This window comes from Procambarus clarkii, chromosome 13 (assembly GCF_040958095.1).
Source record: "Procambarus clarkii isolate CNS0578487 chromosome 13, FALCON_Pclarkii_2.0, whole genome shotgun sequence".
Classification (NCBI taxonomy): Eukaryota; Metazoa; Arthropoda; class Malacostraca; order Decapoda; family Cambaridae; genus Procambarus; species Procambarus clarkii.
Genome location: NC_091162.1, coordinates 15,554,845 through 15,569,450, shown reverse-complemented (window position 1 = coordinate 15,569,450; position 14,606 = coordinate 15,554,845). Strand labels below are relative to the sequence as shown.

The following is a 14,606-nucleotide window of genomic DNA, read 5'->3' as shown; positions in this document are numbered from 1 at the left end:
GCTTCTGATCATCTCATAAATCTCAATATCAAATACCTTATTGCCCTCACTTCCATCTGAAGCTGTACCTATGTCGTCTGATGCCACAAACATATTCCACGCACACATTATATGGCGTCCCTTACTTGTGTTAGGAATGATGTGAAGAACACTGCAGTAGACCTACTGGCTCATACTAGGCAGGTCCTACTTAAATCTAACCATTTTTCACTTGCGTATCCCTATATTTTTTAAAAGTTATTAACATTCGCCGAGTTATGTAACAATTCTCTTAAGGAATACCTTTTAACATTTCCCAATTTTCTGTCTCTTGTTCACCTCACCTTCCTCATCAGTTGGATTAATTAATTAGCATAACCTCATCCAACTTGAATTTTTTATTGTGTTTTTTTTTTTGTGGTGCATTTATGACACTTGATTTATGAGTTAGATGAGATATAGTATATGGTGTTTGGTGTTATTGCCATACAAATTTACCAAGTCTCAGTTTTTCATTTGATATTCTGTTACTGTATTTGCAAAATTTATTATTGAATCAGTTAAAAAATTTATGTAAATGGAACATTACATGAGTGATTGTAGGCTAATAAGAAGGTTATGATTACATTTGTTATTGCTTGTATTTGGTATCCTTGCTAACAGCTGTATTCTTCCTCTTATGGCATCATCTGCATTTGCACACACAAAGGCCAAGATTATTTAGTTATTTTTTCCCCTGCGCATTTTTCTCTAGCCTTGTAACAAATGTTCTTCTTGCTCTAGTTAATATGTAGTCTCATCCACATTGTAAATTTAGAAAAATAGAACCTGTTACTACCAATATTGTAACTTAATTTTCTTTTACTCTAAATGGATCCACTTTCTTCCACTCTCTTCTCAAGGCTTAGTTTGAGACCCTCCTCGTTCTAATTCCCATTGTTGGGGGCAAGAAGCCTGCACTTAGGCTTATTGAGGTTTCCCAGGCCACAGACTAACCTTCACCAGGATGTAACTCACAACATTTGTAACTACTGGGTATCTACTTACTACTAGGTGAAGAGAGGCATTAGGTGAAATGCAACATGCCCAACTGTTTATGTATATGGATTGAACTTTGGGTCCCTCAGTTGTGAGCCAAGGGCATAGACCACTGTGCTACATGACCCCTGATGGCATGCTTCTGCTTAAATTTAAAATTTCCAGTCATTGCATAACCTTGATTTTGGTAATATCTAATTTGTATGTGCAAGCCAATTTGCTCTGTTTACCTTACAACTATACACCTGCAGTGTGTTGCTGCATGAATCCGTTATATATAACGGCATCCAAGTCAACGTGTTTTGCAGTTTGTTTTCCTGTCACTGGTACTAGCACCAAGACTCTCCCCTGCAAAAACAAAATTTTAAAGATGGTGTTTTCGTTTGCATTTATCAGCTGCTGCCAATGCCATGCTCCTTTGCCAAGATTGTAACAAGTATGGCCACTCAAGATTCATCACCAATTCCATCTTTTTATAAACAATTAATATCATTCTTTTCTTCTTCTCTTCTTCAGCCTGAATAATGCTGCTGGTAGACATCTTTCTTGCTAAATTTTACTTAAAAAAAAGTCACAAATATAGTGTACCCCCATTTATTACCATAAATAATCACAATTATTAAAGTATTTGTTTACTATTTTTGAGAAATATTTAGTTGCTATGGTAATTTTCTTGCCATAAATATATCTGCCTGAGCAGTTGGAATTTTTGTTTACATGCATTGCAATCAATGCCAAATACTATTTTCCATTATGCGTCAAAGCTTCCACTGCAATTGGATTAGGAGGATCATGTTTCTTTAGAGTGAGAGTGCAGTGTAATATAGTATAGACATTACAGATTTGGTGATATACCATATAATCCATATAATAGTGTGCATTTAAATGATTCTTGGTCCTAGTCGTAGATAATGTCTCCTATCATATTCTGTATGACTTAAACAATATTGCTCCAGTATAAGGTGCTGCGTGATGCATCCTAGCTAAATGTTGCATTGGATATACAGCATGACTGTCAAGTTCTGAAGAAAGCTTGTGTAATGACAAGCTGTAGCAGTCAATATGAGGATGAAAGTCAAAATAAGCTTTAGAAGGACTCTTACTCTTAAAGCTGAAATAGTAGAGACTTAAGATTTTCAATAGCAAAAGGAGTGGTGTCTCATGTATAACAGATATGATACCTGCTTGATGCCTGCCTGATGGGGGTTCTGGGAGTTCTTCTACTCCCCAAGCCCGGCCTGTGGCCAGGCTTGACTTGTGAGAGTTTAATATGAAGGATAGATTAAAAAAAAATAGAAAATATTGCCACAAAAGAGGTGTTCATGTAACACAAAATGGGCCAGACAGAGGATTAATACCCAAACAGGGCATTAATCCTTAAAAAATAAAAACCAAGCATAAGCAAATGTATAAATAAAATCAAAAGTTTCATTGGAGGCAGAAATGAGCCAGGCAGAGGAGGCAGCTGACCACATTAGGTACAGATAGCCACGGCGGGAACAGCTGGCCCACATTAGGTACAGATAGCCACGGCGGGAACAGCTGGCCCACATTAGGTACAGATAGCCACGGCGGGAACAGCTGGCCCACATTAGGTACAGATAGCCACGGCGGGAACAGCTGGCCCACATTAGGTACAGATAGCCACGGCGGGAACAGCTGGCCCACATTAGGTACAGATAGCCACGGCGGGAACAGCTGGCCCACATTAGGTACAGATAGCCACGGCGGGAACAACTGGCCACATTAGGTACAGATAGCCACGGCGGGAACAACTGGCCCACATTAGGTACAGATAGCCACGGCAGGAATAGTTGCCCCACATTAGGTACAGATAGCCACAGTGGGAACAGCTGGCCCACATTAGGTACAGATAGCCATGGCAAGAATAGTTGCCCCACATTAGGTACAGATAGCCACAGCGGGAACAGCTGGCCCACATTAGGTACAGATAGCCACGGCAGGAATAGTTGCCCCACATTAGGTACAGATAGCCACGGTGGGAACAGCTGGCCCACATTAGGTACAGATAACCATGGCAGGAATAGTTGCCCCACATTAGGTACAGATAGCCACGGTGGGAACAGCTGGCCACATTGGGTACAGATAGCCATGGTAGGAACAGCTGGCCACTATTGGAATTGTTGAAAATATATAAAATGATAAAAAATAATGCCACTGAATGACTGTATACATCAGTACTTAGTTTAGGACATAATGAGCATATTTATATAATAATATTCAGAATAATAATTATATAATAAGTAATATAATGATAATACAGTAATATATACCTGTAGTTATTATAATAATTATAAGTAATAAGAATGTTATAATAATAATTATAATAATTATATAATTGTATACACAAAGAAATGACACTGTGATATACTGTATATCAAGGAGAAAATCAATTGGACTAGTGAGGTGGGTGGGACAGGTGATCAGGGCACTCCCAGCCGTGCTCCTCATCCCCCTGTACCACAACATGGTATGAGTTATGCAACCTGGAATTCCACTGAATCCACAAGATTGACGGTGCATTTCTCTGAATTAAGTAGAATTCCAGGTTGAATAAGTTATACCATGGCATGGTACAGGGGTAAGGCGCATGGCTGGGAGTGCCCTGCTAACTGGTTTGAGTTACTTCTGTGCTCCAGTTGATTTTCTCATTAACCTAATTATTATAATAATAATAAATATAATTATTTTATATCATATAACTACAGTAAAATGTAATACTGGTATTAATTATATTAATTGCAATTTAATACATAAATATGAAGACAGTACTAAGGTTCAAAATTCAGCTGGAAAAAATCCTTAGGAGGGGTGGACCTTAGACAGCTAGCTGACTTCCCGTCTCCATCAAGGTCACTAGGTATGGTGACCCCTCGGGTAAATTCAGGTAAATATATTTGAACACACTCTGAAGCTTATGATCAGGCACAGGTTTTTCTATGGAGCAAGTTATTTATAACTTAATGTTGCTACAAAGTTGTGGCATATATTGTAAAAATAGAATTACAATATGAAGGGTTATTGAACAGTTATTATGTTAAGAATTGTGATTTTCAAGGAAGAGGACACCTCATCTTTCTGGATCTTAAATATTAACCTACACAACATCTTTAGAGTTACTTAAATACACAAATTTATCCTAGCACAAAAATCAAACTTCAAAATGGTTCTTATTGATAAAATGATTCCTATTTGGGAAGTATAATATTCCCTATTGGCAGTTAAGTTTTAAAATAAGCATTTTTCTTGTATCAAGGTTGGGAAAAGAGGCATAATGCATGATGATATATATATATATATATATATATATATATATATATATATATATATATATATATATTATATATATATATATAATATATAAATAACAAGCCTTATACAAAGCTTATTTAAGACCTCTTAAACAAGCTTTGCTTTATTATGTTTGTCAGTGTAAAAGTGAACCTCGAGCATCCTTATGCCTTAAGTTAAATAAATACCATTGCATTATGTGGGAAAAATGTATGGAAAGAACTAAATCTTCTTATGCAAAATGCTATTAACTTGAATTATCTTGTGTTATTTGTAGATAGTCTAAAAATTAATATCACATTATTGTTTCTTTTACAAATGCTTATAACTTTCCTTCTTGCTGTACCTTCCCTTTATATATATATATATATTTTTATATATATATATACATATATAATGTATACACGGGTTTCATTAAGCAAGCATCGCCATGCATATCACCTAAACTTTAACAAAGTATGCCCCAGTAATTTTCTCAAGAGTGCCCAGCAAAATCCCTATTAATTTAGGAGTACATCCAGAAATTCCACTAGGGGCATTTGTACAAAGAGGGTGTTAGCCGGTCACCAGTGTGAAGCAAGACTCAGGGCTGTTCCGAGCAGGGCTTTAATCCTTGATAAAGATATCAAGCAGCAGAACATGGCAGTCATTTGCCTCTGCTCAAACAGAGGCAAATAAGCAGAAAAATATTGTTGTAAAAATACTGTGTGTTGATACAGTATTACTGAAGTTTATGAAGCAAAGTGCCAACACTCACTGTGGGATGAGATCTCATTAAGAAGCAAGGTTATTGCACCTGGCAGGCTGACAACTGATCAACAAACTTCATTGTCTGTCAATACCTTTGAAATAAATTGTTAAAAGATTGTTGGATCTTTTTTTTTTCTTCAAAGATTTAATATTCAAGAGAGCAAAGACTAAGTGCATCTATACCTATGTAATCATCACCCAAGATGAAGAGGATGACATACTTTTGGTCTCCTACATGGGTTAATCATGGTTGTATTCATTTAGCAGGCAACAAAATGCTACAGAAGTCCTTATTCAAATTGTTGTTTACAGTGCATAAGCAAAGTATAATACATTATTGAAGAAATGAAAATGGATTGAACAATAGCAAGCTTGAGAAGCTTACCTTGAGGTCAATGTATACAAAACTTTCTCATATGTTGGCACTAACATGTTTGAAATGTTATTGCCTAAAAATTAAGAGAAGAAAATTGAAAAAAATTAATGTCATCATTACACTGAAGTTTCATACTCGGGCTTTACATGGAAGAGTCTACGAGTTCATAAAATGCTGTGGAAATGTCCTTGAAATTTAAAGAATGACAAAATAATCTAGAAAATCTTGACTACAAATTTGAAATTTTCTTAAGTGGATCCTTAGTGAAACCCCTGTATTCGTGCAGTCGGAGTTGTGTACTGTAGCGTGTTTTTCTTGAAGATAGTTTTTCGCATTTGGCATACAGTAGTTACATCACTAATATTTGAAAACATTGTCAACAGAGAATGAGTTGCTGTGTGCAGTAAAATTTGATTCAATTTTATAACCAAATCTTTCAGCACAAATTTATTGCAGATACTTCCTTCATAGAGTATATGTACTGTAATAAGATTAATAATATTGCAGTAAAATGTCATATTGCATGTTTGTAATAAATTATTTTATACCAATTTAAATTGTAGTATGTATAGTCATAACTGGTTTTACTATTAATAACCAGTTTCATCATTCCTCTCTCTACTTTCCGGCAGAAGTAGAAAACACACATGTCACAGTAGCTGAGTGGTTTGACTTCTAAAATACTTTCTTATGAATTCATCAGTCAGTCAGTTATTGGAACATTTTTCCAAGTTATGTCGTTACAAATCCTTTTGCACTTTCTAGTAAGGCATGGTATTATGCTTGGTAAATATTTAGACACATGTTCCACATAACTACTTAATATATTAAATAATGTTAAGGGCTGGTTGTTAACGAATATTTCTTTTTGTATTCAGGTATTCACTCACTTATTCAAAATTTACAAATTGTTGGTAGTTAACCCACTTGTAAAATCTGCTAATCAAAATTCTTCATTCTTACTTGCAACCAGTGTTCTTCTTGTATCACAATTAGTAATACTTTTCTTGTAGCTATATGCAGTGCAGTATTGTATACTGAATAAGTGAGTTGAAATAAAAATTCCTCTAAATATGTATACTGCACTCCAGTTTACTTGTGTTGGCCTATGAGAACCTAATGATCCAGTATCCTTGTTTTCTCCATTATTTTTTTTTATGACATGATGGTGAATAAAAGTCCCATTGCACTCAAAATAAACAATACTTCATATGTTACATTTTATTACTAAGAGCACTAGTGAGATTTAATTAATTTAGGTGCAAAATATTCTCTTGCTTAATTGTTAAATTTTGAAAAGGTATAAGTATCTTTTGTGATGGCAGAAGTGAGAATAAAATACATTTTTTGGGGGGTGTTCTAATTTAGAAAGCAAGTGCATAATGGTACCAAGATATTACAGTGTTATTGTGATGAGAGATTTGAAGGGCAAAGTAGGAATAGGCTCTGAGAACGATGTGACGGGTGTACTCTTCTGTATATGGTATCCCCAAGATTAAGGGACAATATAGTAGCTTTAGGCTGTGAGATGTGCATTTAAATAAAAAAAAATGTTGCTAGATTTGTTCCATTTTTTGCTGAAAATTGTTCCATGTGAAGTTCATTCCTCAAGGAAGAAAGGCTTCCAAAGGGAAGAGAGGATCAAAGATTAAAAGAAGTATGTGTTGAGGATGATGAATGCCTAGAGGAACTTTGCAATATGAGCTTGACATTAATAACTAGTTTACTCACATGTATTTTGCTCAATTTTACATTCATAAAAGATAGTACAGTATTGTTGCAAATATATTATTGATAGTACAGTACAAATACTGGTAAATAGTTATAAAAGTATAGTATAATTGAAGTTAAGAGTTGAAGTAGTAATTGAAGTTAAGAGGTGAAGTAGTAAATGAAGTTAGTAGTAATTTAAGTTATAGTATAATTGAAGTCTAGACCTGAAGGTCAATAAGACACATTATAAAAGCATGACAGTTGTAGTTCTGTATGCCAAAGAAATGGTAATTCATCCACTCTGCAGGCCATGATTTAAATCTTCCGTAATGAGAGCCTGCGAATCAGACGCTGCTTTCATATAGCATGATGTAGATTTGCCACTTGTTTTGCAGATGCTAACTCTACCCAGTAGGCCACCTTCATTATCAGTTTGTTTGCATTTTGTGCCGTGACATTTCACCGAACATACCTTGGTGTGTAGTTCTTCATTGTTGGATACTTTGTGATCATCATCACTTTACCATACAACACAGCCTGCTCTTGCTGCTCGATGTTTTCTCGGTGGTACTGTAGTGTGCACCGCACTTACTGTATAACTTGTGCAATATAAATATTGCACTGCACAGTTGTGGAAAGTGCAAATTTTATTCTTACTGGTTTCTTAAATATTACATCATAGCTACATTTGCTTACTGTGTTCGAAAAGGTAGTACAGTATGATGTTTCTTATTTGATTTGATTGTTTTATTAAGTATTATACTACAGTATTCTAATTTTTTTAGGAAATAGGAAAGATGAGAAAGGATACTGGAGCAGGGTAATTATGATAAGTATTTTGTTAATGGAATGACATTTATTCCCATGAGGGTTCTTAAAAGTAAAGTGTAAGGAGAGCCACACACGTGTGTACTGGAGTGCAGCCATTACACTCGGTGATGCAGGTAAGAGAGTACACGTGTGTATAACTCATCACACTCAAGAGACACCCTTCACATTCAAGTGTCCAATAACACCTCTGGAACAGTTAATGAGCTAAACAAAAATATATACTCTGTATATTTTGAAAGCTCTATGACACTCATGAACTAAAAGGTAAATAAACAATCCTTGATGTTTTATAAGTACTGTTTTTTATATATTCAATAAATTGCACCAAAAACAATTAAGGAAAAATGTAGTTGGTGAGTCACAGTAAGCTGCTGTACTCCACTTTTTCTACAGTTTTTCTTAATTATATTCACCCTCTTGCACAGAATGCTTCAACAGCGTTAAGATTTGCTTTTCTCAGTCACCAATGATCTGGAAGTTGGCAATGTTTCTGAATGATTCTTTGATGTGGCAAGATGTTGATGGCTACACATATGGTACAGCAGTGTGTGGAAGCAACATGTTTGTGTGTGTACACTCACCTAGTTTTGCTTGTTGTGCTTGTGGGTGTTGAGCTTCGGCTCTTTGGTCAGTGTCTTGTGTGTATGTGTGGGGAGGGGTGGGGTGAGGCAACAGCACATTGTGGGGGAGCAGTGTTTGGATAAGTGAAGCAGCAGTGAGAGGAGAGGAGGGGGGGTGGTGAAAGTGAGGCAGAAGTGTGTGTGTGTGGGGGGGGGATGGGGGGGCAGAAGTGTGTGTGTGGGCGGGGGCAGAAGTGTGTGAAGGGGGTGAGGCAGCAGTTTGTGAAGGCATGTGGCAAAAAATGTCTGGGGGGTGGGGGAGGGGGAATTAGACAGCAGTGTGTAGGGGGTGTAAAGTAACAATGAGGGGGGGGGGAGGAGGCAGCAGTGTATATTGGTGAGGCAGAAATGTGTGAGGGATTGAAGTAGCAGTGTGTGTGTGTGTGTGTGTGAGGGGCTGACACAGCAGTGTGGAGGGGAGGGGGTGAGGCAGCAGTGTATGGGGGGATGAGGCAGCAGTGTGGGTAAAGCTGCAATGTGGGGGGGTAAAGAAAGTGTGTGTGAGTTGGGCAGCAGTTTGGGAGTAAAGCAGCAATGCTGGGTTGATGCTTAATGTGAGTCATTATGAAACTGAGTAATTATGAGGCAGCATGAGTGTTGCGAGGCTGAGAGTAACCAGGTGGCTGCCACAGGGGTAACGTGAGCGAGTTGGAGTGGCCAAGGGCGGTGCCTCTGCTCGACCCCAGCTTCACTCGGCCGGGACACTTTACGGAGCAGGTAACAGAAATGTCGAAGGTGGTGGGCCCAGAAGCCCTGAACCCAGGGGGCACCTCTAGGCCCGTTCCTGTTCCAGGAGGGACCCGGGACCCCAGGAGCACCTATGGGCCTATCCCTTTGGTAACAGGGAGCCCTGGGCCCTTCAGTGTATCAACTGAATATTCCAATGGTGATCGTGGCGTGAGTCCGGCCCTTCGTCACCCATTCCGAGCCAGCCCATCCATCAGCGGCCCATCAAGCCCTGACCCGGTGCCTAGTGTGCCCGGTCAGGCCGAGCCCAACTGGCCCCGAGCCCTGCCGCGTCGCGGGCTCAAGTCTCGCCTACTGAGGATCAAGACCAACGCCGGGTTAGTCCGTCCCGTCAGGCCCCGCCCACCCCGTGCAGCTAAACCCGTAGTGACGAACGTAGCAGCGTCTCCAGTGGACCATAATTTCTCCTTCCTTTCCCCTGCCACTTTTGTCATTAATAGACCTGAGATTCTCTTATCCTATTCTACCAAACCAGAGTCTAATCCTACCCTGCCACCTTCACTTTCAGTAGATTTAAAACCTACCTTGCCTGTAACCTTCATATCCATATACAGAAATTTCAGCCCTACTCTCCCTCCCTTATTTCTAGTAGAGAAGAGTCTAACCTAGCCTTGTAATCTTCTTTTCTAGCTGATCGAAGACATAGAAACCCTGCCTTGTTGCTCTTATCTCCAGTAGGTCAGAGACCCTGGAAAAGTGCAGCTTCCTCCACCCATGTTTCTCTTACATATGACTTCTCCTTAACTTTTGTCTGTCCACATGCTACATTCTGCACTTCATACATATACACACACATACATACATACATACATACATACATACATACATACATACATACATACATATATATATATATATATATATATATATATATATATATATATATATATATATATATATATATATATATATATATATATATATATATATATATATATTTTATTTATTTATATATACCCAATTGATACATACTGCCATATCCGCATGTCTGTGTCCACATTACCACACAATTCTCATGTGTGTCTTCACATTACCGCACTACCTGCATGTCTGTCTCCACATTATCGCACTACCCGCATGTCTGTCTCCATATTACTGCACTACCCTCATGTCTGTCCCCACATTACCACATTACCCTCATGTCTGTCCCCACATTACCACACTACCCTCATGTCTGTCCCCACATTACCACACTACCCTCATGTCTGTCCCCACATTACCACACTACCCTCATGTCTGTCCCCACATTACCACACTACCCTCATGTCTGTCCCCACATTACCACACTACCAACATGCCTGTCCTCTTGAGCCACAGCACCCTCACAATTTGCTTACCCACATGATACTACCCAACACACACGTCTGTCCATTTGCACCCATTGCAATACCCACATTAAAGAGCATACAATAGAGTTAGTTTTGACGTTGATTCCTGAAAGGGATACGTCTTTCACCTACTAGTACACTACTCATGTCAGTTTGGGTATGAATCTTTTTTTTTTCCTAAGAGTAGCACAATTAGGAATAAGAATTTATTTCTCAGTGTGTATTCGAGTTTGTTTTGTGAGGCAAATGTATGTTGAGTGAAGTGCTGAAGCTAGGCGAGGATTCAGAGGCAGGTAATTACTTTCCTAAGTGTATATTAGTTACAGGATGAGAGCTATGTTCGTGGTGTCCCATCTTTGACACTACTGACATTGTTTGCTTACACCATCACCTCACTTAACTTGTTCGAGCCATCTTCCTCTCTGTTTTTGAGTGTAGTACTGTAGTTACATGAGGATTGTGAGGCTGGTGTATGTTGAGTAAAATACTGTAGCTAGGTGAGTCTTATGAGACTGGTGAGTATTGCAACTAAGCATTGTATCTAGGTGGTGAATTGTGAGGCAGGTGTGTTGTGAGCAAAGAACGGTAGTTAGGTGAGTTGTGAGGCAGGTAGGTAGGTGATGTGAGGCTGGTAGCAGGTAGGTTATGTGAGGCTGGTAGGTAGGTGATGTGAGGCAGATGAATAATGTGAAGCAGGTAGGTACATGCTGTGAGCCAGGTCGGTGGTGTAGCCAGGTGAATGGTGTGGCCAGGTGAATGGTGTAGCCAGGTGAATGGTGTAGCCAGGTGAATGGTGTAGCCAGGTGAATGGTGTAGCCAGGTGAATGGTGTAGCCAGGTGAATGGTGTAGCCAGGTGAATGGTGTAGCCAGGTGAATGGTGTGGCTAGGTGAATGGTGTGGCCAGGTGAATGGTGTAGCCAGGTGTGAATGGTGTAGCCAGGTGAATGGTGTAGTCAGGTGTGAATGGTGTAGCCAGGTGTGAATGGTGTTGCCAGGTGAAAGGTGTAGCCAGGTGTGAATGGTGTCGCCAGGTGAAAGGTGTAGCGAGGTGAATGGTGTAACCAGGTGAACAGTGTAGCCAGGTGGATGTTGTAGCAAATTAAGTTTAAAAGAGGAGATTATCAAGCATAATATTCTTAGCAGTGTCTCTCAGTAGCTAAAGAGTTTGTTTCTTAGTAATTGATATTGGTCTTTTAGGTGTTGACTGCAATTATTTTTTATGCTATTCATATGAAGTGTGTTTTAGATTGTTTATGCAGTGGTTTATGGAAATGTCTTTGCTTACCTTGAAACCAGTAGTCAAGAAAAACCAGTGATTAAATAAAGACAAGGAAAAAAGAGAGTTAATTTGGTTTACTGATAAATTGTCAGGTGACAGGATCTAAAAATAAGTAGACGATTCAAAATAATATTTCACTGTGGTATTAATCCCAGAAAGCAAGCAGTAAACCTTTATTAATAAATGAAGGAATGTAAGATTCTACCAAAATGGTGAGCTTCCAGCAATGCAACCTCTAGCAACATTGTTCATCTATTGGGCACACCAGATGGATATCCAAGTTTACTTGTTTTGCGGCTATTGTCTATTGTTGCTCACTTGATTCAGTGCTTATTTCTTGGTCTTGCATCTGGCTCTTCACCTTGGATTCAGTTTTCCTGTAAATAAAATATGTTATTGCAGCATAAGGCACAGTTGACAAATTAATTTTGACAGGTTTTCGGTTAACCTCCAACAGACCGGCCTGGAATTGATATTCCAGAATTTTCATAGCCCCCATTAAACTCTTGAAGTGTTAACACAGCCCTGGTTCACCATTATGAGCAGTTTGTAATTTTTTTTTTATGAGCTGTTTCTCTGCATGAGAGTTAATAAATATGACAAAATATTTAAAACCTATATCTCCTTGGACATACAGAATTTCCTATTAATTAAATTCTGATAATGATATCAGTTCTTGAAATTTGGATAGAGGACTTCTCTTTTTATTTTATGTTTAGCTTTCTTGTAGCATTCAAACAAAACATTGAACACAGGTGAATGAGAAAATATAACAAATTATCAAAAACCTAATATTTTGAATAATTTGGTTGGGCTCAGTGGTGTCACATGTTTCAAAATGTTTAAATTACTAATTTTTATGTTTAATTACATGGTTTACCATTTTAAGTAATAATTGCCAGAGTTGTCAGATCTTTGTAAGTACTGTATAGGGATTTATAAGTTGATGTCAATTCTCATAAATTTCTAGAGTGAGAGCTTCATATGGTGTAAGCTGCATTTATCTCAGGTAAACCAAAAAAATGTCACGTGACGTCAGCCACTCTTAAGCATTAGAAATTGTGCTTTATATATATATATATATATATATATATATATATATATATATATATATATATATATATATATATATATATATATATATATATATATATATATATATATATATTATATAAAATATACTATATATATATATATATATATATATATATATATATATATATATATTATATAAAATATACTATATATATATATATATATATATATATTATATATATATATATATTATATAAAATATACTATATATATATATATATGTATATATGTATATATATATATATATATATATATATATATATATATATATATATATATATATATATATATATATATATATATATATATATATAAACATATTCTAGTTCACAGTACATTATAAAATAAAAAAAAAATGTGCTGCTGAAGTATGTATTGTATTTAATCATAAGACATAATCCATTTTCCACATGAACAATGTTAATAGTTTAAAATGAGAATATGTGTATATTCTGTGTGTTTGTATTGTATGTGTGTGTGTCTTAGTTTCTATTTATTATGTGTTTGTTAATATATATGTATAGGTATATCTTTGTATCCTGAAATAAATTGGTATTGGCCCTGGTATAATGAAATAAGGATCATAAACTGATGTAGACATTGTTGTGTAAATGGATGCCTGACAGTTTTAATTGGTCTGGTGTGCATGCATACGAACATACACACCACATAATCTTTACAAAAACATTTAGGTGATAATTTATCTTTAGCATGCAAATTTGTGAGAGAAGACATTGCTGTACTTTGCTGCACACTGCCTTTCATTATTAATATTGGCAGTACGGACTCTCCCCTTTCTTTATCCCACCTCTACCTGTCTGGTTCCTTGCTTCTTTCCCGGTCTACTGAGGACGTAGCGCCGAAAATCTAAATCTCTAATCGTTATACAGTTTTTGCAAGTCTATTTTTTATGTCCTAATTCAATTGCAGTAATATTTGTTCATCATTCCAACAATGCAATACAGGCAAACCTTTTAATTTTCCTTCTGAATGTATTCTTAATGAATCTGGTCCTTTATCTTATTAAAATTGAAATGACTATATCTAATTATCGCTTAATATAGTCACCATGTGTGTTTCAACCTACATAAGTATTTTTCGAAGGGGTTACTTCAGTCTGTCCCCGACTTCATAGAATCAGAAATATTGTTTCAGTTTGCCTCTAAATCATTTTGTAGTAAATATATTTTAATCTGTTTCTTGACATGGATTCAGTTAATTAGCCACTGTTTTTATATCTTCCTAAATATAAATAAATCAATATATAATACATTATATTTTATATATACTGAATATGTATATATGTTGAGATATTAAATAAATAAATAAATAAATATATATATATATATATATATATATATATATATATATATATATATATATATATATAATATATATATATAATATATATATATATATAATATATATATATATATATATAATATATATATATATATATATATATATATATATATATATATATATATATATATATATATATATATATATATATATATATATTAAAATGTATCCTTCT

At 36.3% G+C, this 14,606-nt stretch overlaps 1 protein-coding gene across 7 annotated transcripts in view; it reads left to right on the top strand.

The window, feature by feature from the left end:
• The window catches only part of LOC123757051 (Cyclic nucleotide-gated ion channel-like), a 134,407-nt gene that overhangs the window by 65,114 nt on the left and 54,687 nt on the right, over positions 1 to 14,606 (top strand). For 6 of the 7 annotated variants that reach the window (XM_069323699.1, XM_069323698.1, XM_069323697.1 and 3 more), the window contains one exon: positions 9,252 to 9,683. The exons of the other annotated variant lie outside the window; for it this stretch is intronic. In XM_069323699.1, the coding sequence (XP_069179800.1) occupies positions 9,252 to 9,683 (432 nt within the window). The remainder of the gene's footprint in view (positions 1 to 9,251; positions 9,684 to 14,606) is intronic. 7 annotated transcript variants of the gene reach the window in all.